Source organism: Canis lupus, chromosome 18 (assembly GCF_048164855.1).
Source record: "Canis lupus baileyi chromosome 18, mCanLup2.hap1, whole genome shotgun sequence".
In the NCBI taxonomy this organism is placed as follows: domain Eukaryota; kingdom Metazoa; phylum Chordata; class Mammalia; order Carnivora; family Canidae; genus Canis; species Canis lupus.
The window spans coordinates 55,358,009-55,380,919 of NC_132855.1; the positions used below are offsets into that span (position 1 = coordinate 55,358,009).

Sequence of the window (22,911 nt, forward strand, 5' to 3'; positions counted from 1 at the left end):
ATGCCAGAGGCTTGATCTGATTGATTAAAATTTTGAAAATATCACTCTTTTCCTAGACACACATTTTCCGAGTGTTTAATTTTGACAATATGCCTACAAGTTGCAGTGTCCAGAGGCTATATGATGCTTTAATTGAGGATTTTTATGGCAGAGTTGAATGTCTGTTTAGACTACATACTTGGAAAGTTTTCCTGCCTAAAACTGTTGTGGTTTTACTTGGAATTGTGGAACCACAGCGGACTCTGTTGGCACAGTAGAATGAAACTAAAATCACTTTCGTTTTTCTTTTTTTTTTCCTCCATCTCCTTCCCTCCTTTCTTCTCTCCCTCTTTCTTCTTCTTCCCCTCTCTCCCTCTCCTCCTTTCTCTCTCCCTTCCTATTCATCCCTTCTTTTCTAACCCCTACCTGTGTGCCACTTTCTGTCTCCCACCACCCCAGGTGTTTCTGATACCCCTGCGGCCATAATTGAGAACCACTCTTCTAGCTCTCCAGAGCCTGTCTCAGCCCTTAATCAAGTAACCTTGGACAAGTTACCTAATTTCTCAGTCCTAGCTTGTGTGTCTGTAAGTGACTAAAATTATATCGTGTCCCTGCTCATGGCTATTTTAAGAGTAGAGACGGACTCACCCTCTAGTTTTGGCTAGTATTATATTACTCTTAGGTACCTCAGTTTTTACAAGAACATGCTAATGCTATCTACAGGTTCACTGATCTAGTCAGTAATTAAGTAATGCCAGTTTTACCTCCATCTTCTCTCTAGTTCCACTGCAACTAGTTTGAGCTATTGTTACCTATTTGGCCTTTGTTCCTAGTCTTCCTCCTCCTCCCCTTCCTCCTCTTCTTCTTTTTGTTTGCTTGCTTGTTGAGAGCAAGCGTGTACAAGCATGTGGGGGAGGGGAAGAGGGAAAGGGAGAGAATCTTTACCAGGCTCCAAGCTTGGGAGGAGCCTGACACTGGGTTTGATCTCATGACCATAAGATGGACGCTTAACTAACTGAGCCACCCAGGCACCTCTGTTTGTTATTTTTAAAAGATTTTCTCTTTTAAGTAATCTCTACATAGAACATGGGGCTCAAACTCACAACCCTGAGATCAAGAGCTGCATGCTCCACTGACTGAACCAGCCAAGTGCCCTAAAAACATATCTTGTTTACTTTGAACAATGACTATTACATTCACTATTTTATGAAGATTTCCCAAAGACTTTTTAAGTTCTTATATTTATAGGAGTCATTTTGTGTTGACAATACAGGTGATATTTACTCGATTACACTCGGCTTTAGTAACTGGACTTCCTCTTCTTGTTTCCCCCACCTTTCCCCACCCACTCATTCTCCATATTGCAAGCAGAATACAGCAGTTTTGTGTTACCAGTGAAGTTGTAGAATTGTATGCTTTTAACAGATATTTTTTGGTCATCTGCTGTGTGGCAGATAATAAGCTAAGTGCTAGAGATAGCAATTGTGAATAAGAGTTCTATCTTCCTAGAGCTTACAGTTGTGTGTGGGGAGAACAAAGAAGTAATTAACAAACTTACTTTTTGATTAGTGGTAATAAAATAAGAAAATACCTTTAAAAAGTGCAAACTCTGGGCCCCTGGGTGGTGCAGTCAGTTAAATATCTGACTCTTGTTTTCAGCTCAGGTCGTGATCTCAGGATTGTGGGATCGAGCCCCATATCTGACTCTGCACTCAGTGCAGAGTCTGCTTAAGTTTCTGTCTCCCTCTCTCTCTGCTCCTCCCACCCAGCTTTCCCTCTACCCCTCTCTCTCAAATAAAATAAATCTTTTTAAATAAAATAAAATTAAAAATATAAACTTGATAGGCCATCTTCCTTGATTAAAATTTGTTCCTTGTTTCCCTTTGCCTTCAGGATTAAGTCTAAACTCAGCCTGACTATTAGATTCCTTTATGATATACCCCGCCTTAGTTTTCTAGCCCCATTTTTATTTTTATTTTTTTATTTTATTTTTATTTATTTTTTTTTAATTTTTATTTATTTGTGATAGTCACAGAGAGAGAGAGAGAGAGAGAATGAGGCAGAGACACAGGCAGAGGGAGAAGCAGGCTCCATGCACCGGGAGCCCGACGTGGGATTCGATCCCGGGTCTCCAGGATCGTGCCCTGGGCCAAAGGCAGGTGCCAAACCGCTGCGCCACCCAGGGATCCCTAGCCCCACTTTTAGTATCTACCCTCTCTTTGCCACCAATTCTTTGTTTCATGACCACAGAATATTAATTCTTTATAGATTAAATACTTTTCCTTGCCTTTGGGTTTTTGTCCATGCTGTTCTCTCTGACCTCCAAAGTATAACTTATTTTGTGAACATCTTTCAGATCTTAGTTTATAGATCGTTATCTCCTGACATTCTCTGAGGAAGCCCACGTTAGGAATTAAAGTATATATGGTTCTAATCTTCATTGTTAACACGATTCTAGATATTCATCTAATAGTATAATCTTGACTCTACTTTTCAAAACCTGTAAAAAGCTTAGCTGAAATACATAGACTTTTTTCAGGATTTCTTAAAGAGCATTCAGTCTTTTCAGTACTCTGAATCTCCTAAAAAAAAACAAAAACAAAAACCTTTCATTGGATTAAGTTAGAAAACCTTATGTCAGAACTGATATATTGAATTATCCTCCCATGGGATTACTGTCACCTGATTTTTAAAAATCCTGTTTTACTAGATTATTATTTATAATAATAATTTATAATAATCTAATATTATATTTATATGAAGGGATGCCTGGGTGGCTCAGCGGTTATGTGTCTGCCTTTGGCTCAGGGTGTGATCCTAGAGTCCTGAGATCCAGTCCTGCATCGGGCTCCCTACATGGAACCTGCTTCTCCCTCTGCTTAGGTCTCTGCCTCTCTCCTGTGTGTCTCTCATGAATAAATAAATAAATCTTAAAAAAAAAAAATAAGCCACGAAAAGTCCTTCTAAGGACAAGGCAGGGTACTATTTAAATTTCTACATTATTAAATATTCTCAGAAATTACCAATTTTGGCGATGCCTGAGTGGCTTAGTAGCTTGGGCATGACTCTTGATTTCAGCTCGGATCATGATCTCTGGGTGGTGGGATTGAACCCCAAGTCAGGCTCTGTGCTCAGCGTTCCTCTTCTTCTGTTCCTCCTCCCAACTCACACACATGTACTCTCTCTCTAGTGCACTCTCTGTCTGAAATAAATAAAATCTTAAAAAAAAAAATACCAATTTTCTTCCATTACACGGATGCTCTGTAATGTATTTAAACATTCTATTTATTAACTGTTCTTCTAAAGCTTTTCTACTACAGTAATTACTATAATTTGAGATGGACTTAACATATAATTACTGTGTTTATCTATGATTCGGTAATGTGGGTTATTTGATTAAAACTGCATTTATGATGTGAGTTTCAAATGGATTGTTTGAAATCATAGAAAAAATTTGAACTATTAAGATCACCAATTAGAAATGGCATCTCTAATTGTAAAATTGCTGCTGCTTGCTATAATTTTTTTATTGTGTCAGATACTATAAAATCCTAAATGTTTGTTCTTTATAATTTAAATGAATTATCTTAGATTTAATATCTCAAGATCTGAAGAAATTTTCAAATCTTAATTTTTAACTAGAGTATAACAATGTTATGCTCCCCTCAGAAAGAGATTATCATTTAAATCAGTGGATTGGCAGCTGCTTAGAAAGGAAGGATTTATTAGTATTGTGTCTAACACATACATAATTACATCAAAATTCAGCACATCTAAAATTTGGGTTTATTTCTGAATAACTTTTGGCAAGCACAATTGGTTTAGCAGACTCCCCATATGTAAGCTCTGTATTTCACACTAATTGAAAATTCTGCTTAGAAGATAGTCACACCACCAGAGCTTTATAGTTTGCTATAGAAACTCAGTTTATTGTAATAGGATTACTTTCTCATATCTGTATTATTCAGGGTAACAAACATATATTAAGTCTTCACCACTTGCTAGATGCTAAGTCAAGAACTCCTACAACCTAGTCCCTGTTCTGTAGTAGTTATGTGTTTACTTGTTTTATTCCTTAACATCTGTTGACTGTATTTTCCCACATCTGTCACTTTATTCCATTCTGTTCAACCATAGTGGCAGATTGGTGTAATTGAAAGAATGGTGAATTGAGAATCAGAAGACTTGGTCTTTCTTCATCTGGGTCTGCCACTCATTCCTCTGCAACTTTGGCAAAATTAAATACATAACTTCTCTGGGCCTGATTATTCATCTGAAAATGAGATTGGACTAGTTGATCTTAAGGCCTCATCTAGCTCCAAAATTTTGACAGTTAAATTTCATTCCCTTCTGCTGTCAGGCTGTAAAACTACCATGAAGGCTATGATAGTAATGGCTGTAAGATCTGATTCATGTATAAACATATTTTCATGAAAACCTTAAAAGTAAAATCTTACTGATTTTTGTTCAACTAATGGTCAAACACTGGTATTATTGACATTTTTAAATAAATAAATGTGTATGTAATTATATAGAATAGATCCTTATGGATTTGAACCTTTTAGACTTTTACCAATTAACTAAATCAGGCCAATTCAGCAGTATAGAGAAGATTCTGAGGCTAATGATTCACTGTTAGATTAGATTAGTTACTGAGCTAAGAAATTGCAGTGTTTCAGTGTAACTCTGCTTCATTGCTTTCCGTTTAACATCTTTTGTATTTGTTGTGCCATTGTTCTGATAAAATTGGATTATGTACTTTTTTCTCTTACCATTATTGTTGATACTAACTTTACATAATTTCCCCCTTCTACTCTCCCAAAGGTGTTTTTGCTTAGTTACAAGCTTTATACAAGTGTTGCATATTTTTAATATAAAATTTAGGTTGTTTGATAGTAAATCTGAATTAAAGTTCACTGGTAAAAAAAAAAAAGTTCACTGGTAAAAACAAAAATGCAAGAACACTACCAACAATTTTGAAAATGAAAAGTAATGAAGTAGTAGTAAATACTACCAGGTATTTATAAAGGTACAGTTTTGTACAGAATAATGGAATGGAGCAGAACAGATAGTATAAAAGGATGTAATGCTTAGAGCTAGTACTGGCAACTTTCAAAAAGAAAGGAAGGAAAAAAAAAAAGAAAGGAAGGCCAAGAGAATTGTAGGGATGTTTACCTAGCACCATGATTTGGTTGAATTGCTGAAACAATCCTGGAGCTGCCTACTTGCAAAATTTTGATTTATGAGCTAATTAATCAATTGTTATTCAGGTTTTCTGTTACTTGAAGCTGCAAATATCCTAACAAATGGAGAAATTTTAGAAAGCTGTTTTATTAAACTTATATTTCTGTGACAGTTCTGAAACTGTATTTTTTTCCCCTATGGCTTAACTAAAGTAACTAATAATATGTGCATTGGATCATGAAGCCAGAGAGTTGAGATTAGTTCATGAATTAATGCAATCATGTATCTTCATCAGGAATTGAAATGACTTCAACTGTTATCCCTGTTGTCTTTTTAGCCTCCCTGTAGGGTTTCCTTATGTTACAAATTCTGATAATCTCCCCCTGTTGGGTCAACTGAAGAAAAGGAAAAGAAAAAATGATTCAGACTGTCAGATAATTTTTTCTAATCTGTCCTATTTCAAGTTTTAAAGATGTTAAAGAAAAAATAGGAGAGTTGAAAGATCTTTGTAATTTCCTGGAAAAACTAAAAACAAGTTGGATGTAGCAGTTGTTGTATTATTCTTATTTTCTATTTTCTCAGACAAGTGTCCTTTCAAAATGTGTTTGTGATTAGCATATGATCTTGTTTACTGATCTGTTTTTCTTTGTGAGTCAGTTTTATAAAGACTGGGTAAGATTTCTGCTATTCAGATGAGCTTTGAATCAGTTGAATCTAAAACTTGAACCAGTTGAATCTAAAAGCTTTTAAAATATTATACATTGAAAATCTCCTCATTCTTCCCTTCCCCTTGCAACTACCCATTATCAACCATTAAATTGTAAAGATAGCCCTTTTTTCTTCTTGGGAAGAAAATCAATACAGAAGACTGTTAATAGTTATAACATGTTAGAATGAAAGCTTCTTCCTTCATTTTGACCTTTAGATGTTTTTAGTTCTTGGTTAATGCCAGTTTTGTTCAACCAGTTTTTGTTTCTATAAAATTATTGTGGAAGTAATGCAATGTACATAATTCATAAAGCAGAATTCAAACTATAAAATACCATAAAATGAAAATATTTCTGCCAAAGTTGTGAACTAACATAGATGACTGATTCCCTTCCCCAGAGATAAACCCTAAAAAAATAAAATGAGAGGCAACTGGCTTCCAGAAACTCTTTAAATAAGATAGAATGCTGTCTGTCCCCAAAATTACCTTGAGTTGATTCTTGTTCCTTCACTATAGAAACTAGCCTATACAACTGGTGCCAGAATCCAAAGAACAATATGATGGCAGTGTATGAACCCTACTGGTGTTAAGAGTTGATGAAAATAGATGTGAATTGACCATCTACTCTCAGTAATTCATTTCTCCTACCCTCACCCTTCAAGTCCAGGAAGACTGCCTTCTACTTTGCCCAAAGGGTCTAAAGGTGTGAAACCCTCACATAGGGGAATGATAGTAAGTTGAAGTGATAAACTGGTTCTTTGTGTCTGTGCTTTACTACCTTAGGGCTCTTCCCCTCCATTTTCCTTAAATTCATTGAGCTGATGCTACTTAAGGCCTGACCTTTGGGTCCCCCTAATATAATATATCTTAATGAAAGAATAGCTGATGCCCTGAAAAATCTTACCTCACAGAGCAGTATAACTAGACAGTTGAGGACTATAGCTATCTCAAAAGAAATCAGTCTGACAGCATATATGTTCTAAAGCAGAATTACTATAATAGCTGAACCAGGAATTCAAAACAAGCATGATTAATATAATTCAAGATATAAAGGGAAATATGAGTGATATGAAATAAGATCTCAAAATTGTACAAACAGAACCAAATGGAAATACTAGATATGAAAAATATACTTGAAATGAAGACTGCTCCAAATATTACAAGTAAAATGGATATGAATTAGTTGAAAGATTAGAATGAATGGTCTTTTAGGAAGAAATAGGAAAGAAAAAAAGATAAATAGAAAATATAAAAAGGGGGCACTTGGGTGGCTCAGTCGGCTAACTATCTGCGTTCAGCTCAGGTATGGTCTCAGAGTCCTCAGATCAAGCCCTGCGTTGGGTTCCCTGCTCAGCGGGGAGTCTGTTTGTCCCTCAGCCTCTGCCTCTGCCCCTCTCCTCCTCAAATAAATAAATAAAATCTTTTTTAAAAATGAAAGAAAATATTAAAAAACAAAGGATGTGGGAAGGAATTGTACAAGTACCAACGTTTTAACAGCAGTAACAGGAGAGAAAAATGAAATTTTAAGAGGGCAAGATAATTGAAGAAATAATGAAGATACATTTGCTAGAATTCAGAAAAGACAAAGGCTTCAGATTGGTGGAAGTGCTTATACCATACCAGACAGGAAGAATAAGGGAACACTTACCTAGACATGTTGAAGTTTGATTAAGAATATCAAGGACAACAACAACAACAACAAAAAGAATATCAAGGACAGGGATGCCTGAGTGGCTCAGTAGTTGAACATTTGCCTTCTGCTCAGGGCATGATCCTGGAGTCCCGGGATCGAATCCCACCTCAGGCTCCCTGAGGGAGCCTGCTTCTCCCTCTGTCTCTGTCTCTCTCTGTGTGTCTCTCATGAATAAATAAACAAAAATCTTAAACAAAATCTTTAAAAAAAAAAATATCAAGGACATAGGGAAAATTCTGAAAGATTTCAGAAAGATTACCTACAAGGGAGCAAGATGGATGGATGGATGGATGGATGGATGGAGGGAGGGATGGATGGATGGATGGATGGATAAATGGATGGATATCAGCTCAACAGCAATAGTGAATGGAAGAAAATAGTAAAGTTAAAAAGTACTCAAGGAAAATTACTTTAAACCAAGAAATCTATGTTCTTCTAATTTTCATATGCTAGTATGAAATAAAATATTCTTAGGTGTATTTGCCTAGGAAAGTTTGCACTATGAAGACCTGTTTTGGAAACCACTTGGAAACACGACTCAGAAATAAATTTAGGAGATGTCAGAAGTATGTGATAAGTGGCGATCAAATTATCTTGAGAAAATTGTTGCCAGAAGAAAAATACTAGAACCAAAATTCTAAACAGTGAAAGTATAATGGGGGAGGGGGAATAGGGCACTATATATAATTCAGGTATTGTGATTGGACTTATAGGTAAGAAGATATTCTGTATTAAAACTTTTTCGGGAACCCTGGGTGGCGCAGCAGTTTAGCGCCTGCCTTTGGCCCAGGGCGCGATCCTGGAGACCCGGGATCGAGTCCCACATCGGGCTCCCGGTGCATGGAGCCTGCTTCTCCCTCTGCTTATGTCTCTGCCTCTCTCTCTCTCTGTGACTATCATAAATAAATAAAAATTAAAAAAAAAAAAGAATTAAAACTTTTTCATTCCAAATGTCTTATACAAGGCTCAAGATTTAATGTGTCTCTGTTTTCTTTCAAGCTTCCTTTTGCTTTCCTGTGTCATCTAAAACTGCCACTGTTTCTTATATCCTATGTCATTCCTTTCCTTGGATTCCTTTTTAGTTTTTTGTTTCGTTTTGTTGGAATAGCTCCTCAAAGAATTGTTTTATATGCAATTATTGATATAAATTTTCATGCTTCTACTGATCCAAAAATTCCTTTATTTTGCTGTCATCATTAGAAATAGAATTTTAATTCCATATTTTTTATATTCCTCAGAATTTTAGTCATTACCCCATTGTATTCTAGCATTCATTGTAACAAATAAAAGGTCTAATAAGTTTGATACTTATTCTTCTGTGTATAATAACCTGCTTTTTCCCATCTCTAGAAGCTTTTAGAATTTTTCTTTTTTTTCCTGGAGTCTTAAAGTGTCATTAGGAGATCTCTCTGTCTCTCTGTCTCTCTCTTTCTCCCACTATCCAAAAGTAGCATTTCTATGAAAACTTTGGTAAGCCAAAATAGAATAAAGCAAAGAAGCAATTACCATTTATTTATAAGGAAAAAATTTTGAGTCTTCCCGGACCCACAACGCCCCCCGCTCCCCCCCCCCCGACTTTTCTGATACCTTAGGACACATCTTGCTAACTGATGCACAAAATTAATTGAGATAAAGCACAGACACTCACATACACAGAGTTCACAACTCTGGCTGCTTGACGCAGAGAAGCTGGGTGTAGTTCATGGGGAGAGAGTGTGCTGCTTCTGTAAGGGGTCACTGCAAAACAAACACTAAATGCTATTTTTTGCGCTTCACCTTTTTTTTTTTTTCCATAAAGGTGAAGATCCTCCTCAGATTTCTTTCAGTTAGCTAAAACAAGTACTAATGTAGATCTTTCTTAGAAGCAGAGTGGTATGATGCAAACTTTCAAAAAGCGGGGCATACCTATATATAAAGTCTTTTTTTGTAAAACATGCTGAGCACCCAGGGCTCTTTCAAACTGGATACCTACTTGTTTCTTCCATTCAGGGAGATTTTCTTTAATTATTTTTTCCTCCTACGCTGTTTCACCTCTTGTAAGTGTTCTTCTCAGACAGATTTCTTAATTCAGTGGTTTTATCCTCTGTGTCCCATAACTTTTCTGTCATAACTTCTGTATCTTTTACTATCCTAGTAGTTTATCATTTTTATCCTACAACCACTGATTTTCTTTTTTAACTATGCTCATTTTTTTTCATTCTGTTGTCTGATTTATTTTGGTCATAGTTTTACTTTCTGTGGAAGCTTATTCTTGTTTTGCAATTTAATATTCCTTTTATTCTTTACAAAGGTAATGAGTTTTGGTTTTATTAAGTTCTCTTCCTGTGATTTATCTTTTCCCATTCTATATGTTTATCTTGGCCCCTATCTTTACACTATTGAAATGTTTCTCGTATATCTTGTGATACCTGTCTACACATTAAGATCTATGAATAAAGCACTACTTCTATTAAGAAAGGCAATTGACAGTGACTTCCTGTGCATAGAGTAGGTGTCTTTGCCAGGCAGCTTCTCCCTTATATAAGACCCTGACCAGGGATGTTGTATAAATGCATGGCACATCTTGTCCAATAGACTGTCTTCTCTATTATCTGTGTGCAGGTTTGGAGTTACTTTAAACTCTGCTCTCATTCTCATTCAGGCCCCTGTGTCCTTAGTAGAAGCTCTCTCCAGGAGTCCGCCTCACAGTGTACTCCTGCTTTTTGTATTTGATGACTTACTTGGAAGTTTTCCATCTCTTACCTCTGGTGAGTAGGCTCTCTTTTTCTTAGCTGTGAGAGTCTCAAAATTTCCTATCTCTTGATGACATACTTTCTTCTCTCCTAGTGCTGTTTTCTTTCCTTTTGCCAGAATCTTTTCTGTCAATTTTGTAGCATGATGGGAAAGAGGGATAATGTAGTTAGTGTTTAGTTTTGCTATCATAAATCAAAAGGCCCAAAGTTTAGATTTCATGAGCAGCTTCTGCTAGTAAAAATCCAAGTCTAAAATGCTTACTAGTGCTAGGCTGTAATTCTTATATGTATATGTAATGTGTGTACACACATGCATACCCATATATAATTTTTTACTTTTTATTTAATAAGACAGTTTATCTTATTTAAACTGTCCATTTAAAATGAAAAACAGGTTTTACTCTTCTGTTTACAAAAGAGGTAACAAATGAGATTTAGAGGGATCCCTGGGTGGCTCAGCGGTTTAGCGCCTGCCTTCAGCCTGGGGCGTGATCCTGGAGTCCCGGGATCGAGTCCCACATCAGGCTCCCTGCATGGAGCCTGCTTCTCCTCTATGTCTCTGCCCCCTCTCTCTCATGAATAAATAAATAAAATCTTTTTAAAAAATGAGATTTAGAATATTCCAGAAATTATAATGCTTTTTAATATTTTCTTAGAGAAATCTAGAGTATTCTATGTGTCGGCAAATTGAACACCAATAAAAAATAAATTTATAAATAAAAATATATATTTTTTAGAAAAAAAAATCTAGAGTACCTTTGAAGGTGGATATGGAAAACTTTTTTTTTTTAATGTCTTTGAATTGTTATTCATGGAATAGAGAAGTAGGAATTAAGCTTAAGGGCAATTCATAAAAATTAGGCATTGGGCCATTAACATAGATATAGTCAATGTAAATATGAATTAACCCCCTGATTGTTAGGAACTCATATATAAGTTTTCATTTTTATTTTTTTTAGAGAAAAAATTTAAAAATACTTTAATTCAAATAAAATAATGCCTAGTTTGTCCTGTAATTTCATGTCAACAAAATGGCTTAAGAATATTTCTTTTAGTGTCAGTAAAACCATCGTTTGAAACGTTAATTCCTTTTCTGTCTAAATAACAACATTCCAAATGTTAATGTAAAATTCTCTTCACGGAAAATATGGGAGTATATGTGAGAATTTTTCACTTATTACTGAAAGTCCCCAGTATTTATGCCCAGATATATATTTTTTGTATTTTGGTTTGGGTTTTTCTTTTTCCTTATAATTATAAAAGCAATCTATATTGGAAAAATACATATTATATAGGAATGTAAAAGTGTCCTAACCGCCCCCCACGTAACTATTATTTATGGTTTGATATATGTTCTTCCATATTTTTCTAATTTATATACGAACATATTTTATATATTAACATTTTTCCTTGTCTTTAGTATGTAGTAAAAGTTATAAGAGTCTGTAAACTTAAAGATTAATAGAAATCTTGCCCTGAGAAATTTTGCCTTTGAGTATTCTTAGAGTAAAATATTGGATGCCTCCAAAAAACTTCATTGAAACGTTTTTACTCTTTTCTTCACACGTTTCTGCTTTAAGCTGGATCTCTGTTGTGTCACTCCAGGGAAGTTTTGTGCTTAGGACATAATATCTGCCTTACTTGTGCTGATGATATCCATTTTGTGGGAATAATGCTTCTTCATTCTATTTCCTTCCTCTCTTCTTCCAGTCCACTGCATCACCATCATAACAGCGTATTAACTGCTCTCCATATCTCAGGATTCTCTCTGTTCACACTGTACATTGCTACTATCACTGTCACTGCTCTCACCCTCTAGGGTCTAATCTAAACAGAAATTTCAGTTTTGAAGAGACAGTTTTGAAGAGACCCAGTACATTATTTAGCTCCAGTTTCAATTTTTGGATAAGAAAACTGAAGTCTAGGGATCCCTGGGTGGCGCAGCGGTTTGGCACCTGTCTTTGGCCCAGGGCGCGATCCTGGAGACCCGGGATCGAATCCCACATCGGGCTCCCGGTGCATGGAGCCTGCTTCTCCCTCTACCTGTGTCTCTGCCTCTCTCTCTCTCTCTCTCTCTCTCTCTCTGACTATCATAAGTAAATAAAAATTTAAAAAAAAGAAAAGAAAAGAAAACTGAAGTCTAAAAGTTTCTTGCAAAGGGGTGCCTGGCTGGGCAGTCCTAAGAGTATGTGACTCTTGATCTCAAGGTTCTGAGTTCAAGCCCCATATTGGGTGTAGAGATTACTAAAAAACAAACAAACAAAAACTTGGAAAAAAGTAAGAAGTTTCTTGCATGAAATCACAGTGAATTGAGAAAGTCTAGACTAAACCAAGATTTTCTACTCCTGTTTTGTTTCCAATACTTACTGCTATTTAAGTTCCTAGGTTGACCTTAAAAACCTTTGGGACACACAAATCTGATTTCTGTATTATAAGTGATCCAAAATTAGATTGTGATTTTTACAGTGGATATACTAAAAAAAACCAAGCTGTACACTTAAGTGGGTAAATTGTATGGTATATGAATTACCTCTGTGTAAAGCTGTTTAAAGGGCAAGAAGAGATTTGAACGTGTATCTGGGAGGTAAAATCAATGTTAAATATAGAGTGAGGGGATCCCTGAGTGGCTCAGCGGTTTGGTGCTTGCCTTTGGCCCGGGGTGTGGTCCTGGAGTCCCAGGATCAGGTCCCGCGTTGGGCTCCCTGCGTGGAGCCTGCTTTTCCCTCTGCCTGTGTCTCTGCATCTCTCTCTCTCTTTCTGTCTCTCATGAATGAATAAATAAAATCTTAAAAAATATATAGAGTGAAAAGCATATTGGATATGGAATATCAAAGAAATGGGAAATATATAGTTTCTAGTATGCTTTATAATCAAAGTAATGTTTTATAACACCTATACGATAGATTTTATAAGCATGATATCCCTGAGTATTGTAAACCTCTCACTATTTTTGAAAAGTAATCCTTATCATTTTTCTCTGTTGCTCTTCAACTACTTTTGGGGAAAATGTGACAATCTAAAAAGACAAGTATGCAAAATTTGGTTTTGGCATTCGTCCACATTCTCACATGCTTCCCTCAGCCCAATACTCCTTTGATGACTCCCATTTTATAGAATTCAAAATTTCTTTCCCCCTCTACTGATTTCTATTCCACCCCAAAATTTCCGTTTCCTCAGGTAAATGGGTTGTTGCATTACTTTATAAGTCATACATTTCTCATATTTACATTTTAAAAGATTATAGAACAGAGGTCAGCACACTTTTTTTATGAAGAGCCAGACGTAAATATTTTCAGTTTTGTAGGCCATACGTACAGTGTTGCAAGTGTTCAGCCTTGCATGGTAGGGCGAAAACAACCACAGACAAAATGTTGATGAATGGAGGGCTGGTTTGACTCTAGGCAGGCCAAATCAAGCCATAGTTTGCCAGCCTATCTTAGAGAATTCTTAATAGAAAGGCTCAGTATTAAGATGAAAGGAATGAAAAAATTTAAATACAATAAATTCTAAATGCAATACAGTTATGTCCTCTACTTCCACCACTAGCAAAAGTGATTTTGTTTCTTTACTATTTTATCTTTCTTCCAAGATTATCTGAGGAACAGAAGGCAGAACCTTGGCACTTTAGAAAGTTTACCAAGTGTCATTAGGAAAATACCAGACTTTACATAACCACTAAAGACTATGGCATGAGGGTTGAGATTATTCTTAAGATTAGGTGATGTGTGTATGTGTATAAATATCAACATTTGTTTTGTGTGTGTTTATTATTTTTAGTATATTTACAATAGAATGCATTTGGATAGTCTCTAAAATACTCCAAATAGGGCAGCCCAGGTGGTTCAGTGGTTTAGTGCCGCCTTCAGCCCAGGATGTGATCCTGGAGACCCGGGATCAAGTCCCGATTCTGGCTCTCTGCATGGAGCCTGCTTCTCCCTCTGCCTGTGTCTCTGCTTCTCTCTCTGTATGTCTCTCATGAATAAATAAATAAAATCTTAAAAAAAAATACTCCAAACAAATTTTTTGAATAGGAATGTGAAAGGACGCACATTTAAGTAAACTAGGAAAAAATAAATGCTGGATTATTTGGCCCTGCTAAAGTAGATAAAGACAAATGAAGATCAATGTGGCTAGCGTCTCCTGCCATAATATTCTGGATTGATTGAAATATTGTACTTCAGTCTGATACTTGTTTAGCATTTTGAGTATATGATGCTTGTTCATGTATAAAAGAAATATGTTGGGACCCCGGGGTGGCTCAGCCATTGAGCATCTGCTTTTGGCTCAGGGTGTGATCCCAGAGTCCAGGGATCAAGTCCCACATGGGGCTCCCTGTGAGGAGCCTGCTTCTCCCTCTGCCTTTGTCTTTGCTTCTCTCTGTGTGTCTCTCATGAATAAATAAATCTTTTTTTTTTTTAATATTTGAGCGCCTATTTTTTTTTATTTTTTATTTATTTATGATAGTCACAGAGAGAGAGAGAGAGGCAGAGACACAGGCAGAGGGAGAAGCAGGCTCCATGCACCGGGAGCCCGACGTGGGATTCGATCCCGGGTCTCCAGGATCGCACCCTGGGCCAAAGGCAGGCGCCAAACCACTGCGCCACCCAGGGATCCCTAAATAAATAAATCTTAAAAAAAAAAAAAAAGACATGTGTTGAAACAATGACATTATATTAGACTCACTGCAATATGTCATGATCCACAAAATTACATTTCAACTAATATTTCCATTTAATGAAGACAAGAAAAATTTGCATTCAGGGCACCTGGGTGTCTCACTGGTTGAGCATCTGCCTTTGGCTCAGGTCATGATCCCAGGGTCCTGGGATCAACTCCCTCTTCAGGCTCCCTTTGGGGAACCTGCTTCTCCCTCTGCCCATGCCTCTGCCTCTCTCTGTGTCTCTCATGAGTAAATAAAAAAAACTTAAAAAAAAAAAAAAGAAAAATTTGCATTCACTGTGTTAGTGTTTTTGCAAATTACTGGATGATGCAGAATCACAATCACTCATTTAATGGACTTCTTAGAAAAATATGTTATTAGGGCACCTGGGTAGCTCAGTCAGTTAACCATCTGCCCTCAGCTCAGGTCATGATCCCAGAGTCTGGAGATTGAGCCCCACGTTGGGCTCCCAGCTCAGCAGGGAGTCTACTTCTCCCTCTGCTCCTCCCCCAGCTCATGCTCTCCCTCTCTGTCTCATTCACACTCTCTTAAATAAATAAAATCTTAAAAAATATGTTATTAACTCTGGGCAATTTGAGCCATTAAGGAAAGCAAAATGGCATATTATACCCCAAAATGTTTTATTTTTACTTGGAAATTATGTCATTTCATTGTATGTCATGAACAGATAATGTAAATGACCCTGACCTTATTAAACAAACCTGTGTTTCACTTTGTCAGATTTGTGTTTTTCCAGGTCAACATTTGAATATTTTACCTCTACTATTAAATTAGAGCTGGCCCAGATAAAAAAAATCAGTTAATTAAAACACTGACCTTTCTTCTCTCAATAAAAATGATTACATTGCATGCCTCTTTTTACTTTTTCTCTCACTGTAGCTCCTTTCTGGTAGTTAGCATTCATTTATTCTTTCAACAAAATTGGGTAACTATTTGCTAGGCATTGGGAACTAAGTAGTGAACCAAACTACCTCTGCCCTTGTAGAGCTTACATTCTAGAGTGGGGAGAATGCAATTAACAATGATTTGTTCTGTAATATAAAAGTTCTCTGGTATGTTAAAAGGTAAGTGCCATGGATATGGGAAGAGCAGGGCAAAATTGTATCTTATACAGTGGTTCTACTGTGTTATTTAGCATGAATGTTATCATCTTATTTTCTTTCTCAATTTATAGTTCCAATGACAGGATTCACACAGAGAGCAACCATTGATCCAGAACTGAATGAAATACATGTCCTATCTGGACTCAGCAAAGACAAGGAAAAGCGGGAGGAGAATGTCAGAAATTCCTTCTGGATTTATGACATTGTGAGGAATAGTTGGTAAGGAGTTTTTGTCTGTGTCACATTCCCAGTGTAATACTTATTCAAGGTTGGTAGTTTCTTCAAAAGAAGACAGAAATGGAAGGCTTACATTAATTTGTGATACCGTCCATTTAAATGTCAATACAGGCATACCTCATTTTATTGCACTTTGCTTCATTGCGCTTTGCACATGTTGCAGTTTTTACAAGTTGAAGGTTTGTGGCGACTTTGTGCTGAGCCTGTCAGCGCCATTTTTCCAGCAGCATTTGCTCACTTTATGTCTGTATGTCACATTTTGATAATTCTCACAGTATTTCAAATCTTTTCATTATTGTTATATTCATTATAGTGATCTGTGATCAGTGATCTTTGATATTACTGTTGTAATTGTTTTGGGGGCATCATGATCTGTGCCCATATGAGATGGTGAACTTAATTTATAAGTATTGTATGTGTTCTGACCATTCTACTAGCCAGCTGTTTCCTCATCTCTTTCCCTCCCCTCAGACCTTCCTATTCCCTGAGATATAACAATATTGAAGTTAGGCCAGTTAATAACCCTACAAAGGCCTCCCAAGTGTTCAAGTGAAGGGGAGAAAGCTAAACGTCTTGTGCCAAACAGCCAAGTTGTGAATGCAAAGGAAAAGTACTTGAGGGAAATTAAAAGTGCTGTTCCAGGGGTGCCTGGGTAGCATGGTTGGTTAAGTGTCTGCCTTTGGCTCAGGTCATGATCCTGGGGTCCTAGGATCAAGCTCGGCGTCAGTCTCCCTGCTCAATGAGGAGCCGCCTTCTCCCTCTTCCACTCCCCCTGCTTGTGCTCACTCTCGCTCTATCAAATAAATAAATAAAATCTTAAAAAAAAAAAGTGCTGTTCCAGTGAACACATGATTGCTAAGAAAATAAAACAGCTTTATTCCTGATGTGAAGCAAGTTTTAGTGGTTTAGATAGAAGGTCAAACCTGCCACATTCCTTTAAGCCAAAGCTTGCTCCAGAGCAAGGCCCTATCTCTTGAATTCTGTGAAGGCTGAGAGAGGTAAGGAGGCTGCAGAAGGAAAGTTTGAAGCTGGCAGAGGTTGGTTCCTGAGGTTTAAGGAAAGAAGCTGTCTTGATAATATCTAAGTGCTGATGTAGAAGTTACAAGTTATCTTAGCAAGATCTAACTATGATCATTAATGAAGATGACCACACTGAACAGCAGATTTTCATTGTAGATGAAATAGCTTTATTTTGGAATAAGGTGCCATTGAGGGCTTCCATAGCTAGGGAGGAGAAATCAATACCTGGCTTCAGAGCTTCAAAGGACAGGCTGACTATCTTGTTAGAGGCTAATGCGGTTGATGACTTTCAGTGGAAGATAGTGTTCATTTATCATTCTGAAAATCCTAGGGCCCTTAAAAATTATGCTAACTCTAGTGTACCTGTGCCCTATAAATGGAAAAACAAAGCCTAGAAGACAGCACATCTGTTTACCACATGGTTTACTGAATATTTTAAACCCATTGTTGAAACCTAGTGCTCAGGAAAAAAGATTCATTTCAAAATATTACTGCTTGTTGAGGACGCACCTGGTCATTCAAGAACTCTAATGGAGATATAGAATGAGATTAATGTTGTTTTCATGCCTGCTAACAGTAATCATACTGTAGCCTGTGAATCAAGGATTCATTACAACTTTGAAGTCGTCTTTTTTTAAAGATTTTATTTATTTATACATGATAGGCACAGACAGAGAGGCAGAAACACAGGCAGAGAGAGAAGCAGGCTCCATGCAGGAAGGTTGATGTGGGACTTGATCCTGGAACTGCAGGATCACTCCCTGGGCCAAAGGCAGGCACTTAACCACTGAGCCACCCAGGCGACCCGTGAAGTCATCTTATTTAAGAAACACATTTCATAAGATTATGGCTCCCATAGATTATGATTCCTCTGATGGATATGTGCAAAGAAAGTGAAAATCTTCTGGAAAAGATTCACTGTTCTAAATACCATGAAGAGCATTCAGATTTGTGGGAAAAGGTCAAAATACAACATGAACAGGGGTTTGGAAGAAGTTGATTCCAACCTTCCTCCTGGAAGACTTTGAGAGGTTCAAGACTTCAGTGGAGGAAGTAACTCCAGATATGATGGAAAGAGTAAGAGAACTAGAATTAGAAGTAGATCCTAACAATGTGACTAAAGTGGTTTCTTGAGATAGAATCTATTTCTGGTAGAAACTCTGAAGACTGTAGAAATGATAGCAAAGGATTTAGAATCTTACATAACCTTAGTTAATAAAGCAGTGGCAGGGTTTGAAAGAAGTTATACTATACTAATGGGTAAAATGTTGTCAAACAGCATTGTATGACAAAGAGAAATAGTTCATGAAAGGGAGTCAGTTTATGTAGCCAATTTCTTTACACTTGACCCTTTGAACAACACAGGCCTTGGGGGTGCCAACCCTCACACAGTTGAAAATCCATGTGTAACTTTACTCCCTAAAAACCCAATAGGCTACTGTTGATCAGAAGCCTTGTCAGTAACATAAACAGTTGACTAATACATATTTTATATATGTATTATATATTGTATCCTTACAATAAAGTAAGATAGAAGAAAGAAAATGTTAAGAAAAATCTTTTTTTTTTTTTTAAGATTATTTATTTATTCATGAGAGACAGAGAGAGAGGCAGAGACACAGGCAGAGGGAGAAGCAGGCTCCATGCAGGGAGCCTGACGTGGGACTCGATCCCAGGTCTCCAGGATCAGGCCCTGGGCTGAAGGCGGCACTAAACTGCTGAGCCACCGGAGCTGCCCTGTTAAGAAAAATCTTAAGAGAAAATACATTTACCATACTGTACTGTAGTGGATCCATGTAGTTCAAACCCATGTTGTTCAAGGGTTATATGTTTTAAGAAATTGTCACAGCTCCTCTAGCCTTCAGCAACCACCACTCTGATCAGTTAACAGCCATCAACATTGAGGCAGACCCCTCCACCAGCAAAAAGATTATGACTTGCTGAAAGCTCAGAGGTTGGTTAGCATTTTCTAGCAATGAAGTATTTTTTAGTTAAGGTGTATACATAGTATTTTTTAGATGTAATACTGTTGCACACTGAATAGATTGGAATAGTAGAAACATAACTTTTATATGCATTGGGAAACAAAGGAATTCCTTTGACTCACTTAATTACAGTATTTGCTTTATTATGGTGGTCAGGAAATGAATGCACAGCTTCTCTGAGGTATGCCTGTATTGGGAAAAGAAGTTAATATTGATGCCCATGTATGCAGTGATGTTCAGTGAATGGATTTTACCTCTGAATAAAATCCAGGAATCACCTGGTCTGGAAGACAAGAGAACTGTATTTTAGTCTAGATTTTGCTACCAAGTAGATATGTAAAATTGAGAACTTTTTTTTTTAATGTTCCCAGGTGGTCTTAGTTTTGTTTTGTTTTGTTTTGTTTTGTTTTTAATTCAAATTCAAGTTATTTAACATATAGTGTAGTATTGGTTTTAGGAGTAGAATTTACTCCTAAATTCTAGGAGTGATTCATCATTTACATATAACACCCAGTGCTCATCCGAAGTGCCCTCCTTGATGCCCATCACCCATTTAGGTCATCACCATCCCCACACCCCCATCCACCTCCCCTCCAGCAGACCTCTGTTCTCTCTATTTAAGAGTCTCTTATGGTTTGCTTCCCTCCCTATTTTTATCTTATTTTTCCTTCCCTTCTCCTCTAGGTGGTCTTAGTTTGGATAAATGAACTGATTTCACTAGAGCAGGGTGGGGGCCATTGTCTGGTGTTTTCAAACTGGGACCTTTTTGTCACAGAGCATCTCATAGAACCAGTGTTGCACATTTTGCTTTGGAAAACAATGGTCTAGAGAATCCAGGTCTGATATTCTGTGATTACTGCATGAGTGGATATTTTACAAAACAGGCACTTTAGAGAACTTCCTCCATGGCCTCAACTAGGGAATTTATTATTTCCTAAGTAGGACATTTATTTTAAGCAGTAAAACTGAAAGAAATCTGTGAGTTTTTTTTATTGTGACTAAATAAATGGGATTATCTTGTCTTTGAGACTTTGGTTTGGGCCTTCATATATGCTGTCTGTGTTTCATAACATGAAGTAGGTAGTTCTTAAGTGAGGTTTTGGATGGACATTAAAAGAATGTAAGAACTTCATTCTAACAAATTTGCATTATTGTGTGAGAGTGACCAGAAATTTTAAGATTTGATGTGAACAAATTTATAAATTTTTTGTTGGTAATTAGACATCCAATTAATTTGCTTGCTAAAGTTGTATTAACGTTATGCTGCTAGTTTTTTAGGATAGCAGTGTCTTAAAAAGCAATGTCTTACAGGTCTTGTGTCTATAAGAATGATCAAGCTGCAAAGGATAATCCAAGTAAAAGTCTACAGGAGGAAGAACCATGTCCAAGATTTGCCCATCAGCTTGTATATGATGAGTTACACAAGGTACCCTAACTACATCAACTTGTAAACTTTCCAAGACCTGTAATCTAAAAGAATCCCAAAATAGATGTTTCTGATTATTTTTAAGTGGATTTGAATAAAAAGTTATACATAGTGGAGATTCATAGAATATGTAGCAGACATTCGATATCATTTCTTCCTAAAATTCCTTAAGAGAATAAACATTTCTCATAGTCCAGAGTTCTGGCACTTTTCTACTTTGTTTTGTAGCTGCGTAGATCAGATACATGCATTGGGAAACAAAGGAATTCCTTTGACTCAGTTATAGTATTTGCTTTTTTGTGGTGGTCTGGAACTGAACATACAGCTTCTCTGAGGTATGCCTGTATTGGGAAATATGAATGTCCAACTAAAAAATGTATGGTTTTTAACATTAGGATACTTTGTCCCATGATACAAAAAAATCTATGTAACTCCCAATTTTAGATTTTCCTTTTTTTTTTTTTTTAAAAAAAAACATTTTAAGAGTGTATTTGAGCAAAAAGTGATGAGAATCAGGCAACACCAAACCTAAAGTGGTAGGAATGCTCTACCACCAGCTCAGGGAGAGACTTCTAAGAAAGTAGAAGCAGGGGTGCCTGGGGGGCTCAGCTGTTCCAGCCTCAGACTCTTGATCTCAGCTCAGGTTAGATTTTCTCATTGTGTAAGAAGTCTTTTATCTTTATATTTCCTGTCTGTGAATGACATGTGTTTTCAATTGGCCTCACAAAAACAGTCCTGCATTCTCAAGTTTTAGGGTCACTAAATGTTATTTCTTTAAACTATGTCTCCCAAAAACTTTACATACAGGTTCGTGATTGGGCTCAGATTATATAATAACTTATTGACAAAGCTTGTATTCTTTCTGTATAGGCCGGCCATAGGTGATTATTTAAATTCCTTATCATTTGAGACCTTTAGGTTAAATGATACCATAGGAGTGAATAAATGCGCTTTCTCTTAGAGTCTCCCAAATTAAAGGGTAAATGAATTTTCATCTATAGGATAGAAATAATAGAGCTGTTGTATAACATTACTGATTTTCAAAACTTCAGGAACTATTTTAACACTTTAAGTACAGAATATCACTAAAATTATACCAATGAAATTGCATTCCCTTTTTTGGGGTGTTGAATAATGTAATATTTTAAAAGTTATATCACAAATTATATGTACCATTTAACATTTGGCAGTAAGCCTAAAGCAAAGTTAAGATGCTAAAATTTAAAAAGTTTCTAGTTACTATTCACCTTCAGTGATTCAGCATGTATGTCAGTTTTATTAAAGATCTTGCTTGTTATTATGATTAACGCTTGGTTAACTTAATAATCCCCATTATTTGCTGCCCTAAGTAAACTCTGTATTGTGGATTAGCTTTTTACTATCACTGCTTTTGCTTCATGTCTTCCATTGTCAGTATAATTGTGGTAATACAACTCATCTTTAATATGAAATGCAGTTTAAGGAAGTAGCCACAGTACTTTAAAGTAAAATGGAAGTGAGAAACATCAAAAGAAGCCTTTGGTAGAAATGCAATAATGTTTTAATTATTACTGTTACACATTGCTACCAAAATGAAGAAATTTTATTATGACTTCTATAGTTTCCTAAGTATGTATGCATCTTAAAATGTGGCTTGTTTTATTTTAGGTTCATTATTTATTTGGTGGAAATCCAGGAAAATCTTGCTCCCCAAAGATGAGATTAGATGACTTCTGGTCACTGAAGTTGTGTAGGCCTTCAAAAGATTACTTACTCAGACACTGCAAGTACCTGATAAGAAAACACAGGTATAAAAATATTATACTGAAAACTTTTTCTTTTTAATTATCAGCTATTGTTGGTATTACCTCAACTTTGGAGATAGAACTTTTTTGCCTTTGGAAATTTACTAATATGACAGTGTAAATACTGTAAAGATGACTTTTGTAAATGCCCTGTTATTTTCCTTATTTTTGCTTTCTTCTTTCAAAGGAAGATACAAAGTAAATATACATATTGATGCTAAAATTGTCTAGATATAGAAGGAGATTTTGCACCTGTTAAATGGAAGAAATTTCTGTGAAGGTGCTTCCAGTAACTCAAGGCCTAGTCACTATAGATTATATCAGCTCTCTACTATTGCTAAATGCCTAGCCTGTTGATAACTTTCTTAACAGTGAATA

The 22,911-nt window shown here is 36.4% G+C and overlaps 1 protein-coding gene across 11 annotated transcripts in view; it reads left to right on the forward strand.

The window, feature by feature from the left end:
• MKLN1 (muskelin 1) overlaps positions 1-22,911 on the forward strand; it is a 211,454-nt gene that overhangs the window by 159,904 nt on the left and 28,639 nt on the right. For all 11 annotated transcript variants that reach the window (XM_072784601.1, XM_072784605.1, XM_072784602.1 and 8 more), the window contains 3 exons: positions 16,153-16,300; positions 20,635-20,749; positions 22,397-22,536. In XM_072784601.1, coding sequence (XP_072640702.1) covers positions 16,153-16,300; positions 20,635-20,749; positions 22,397-22,536 — 403 coding nt within the window. The remainder of the gene's footprint in view (positions 1-16,152; positions 16,301-20,634; positions 20,750-22,396; positions 22,537-22,911) is intronic.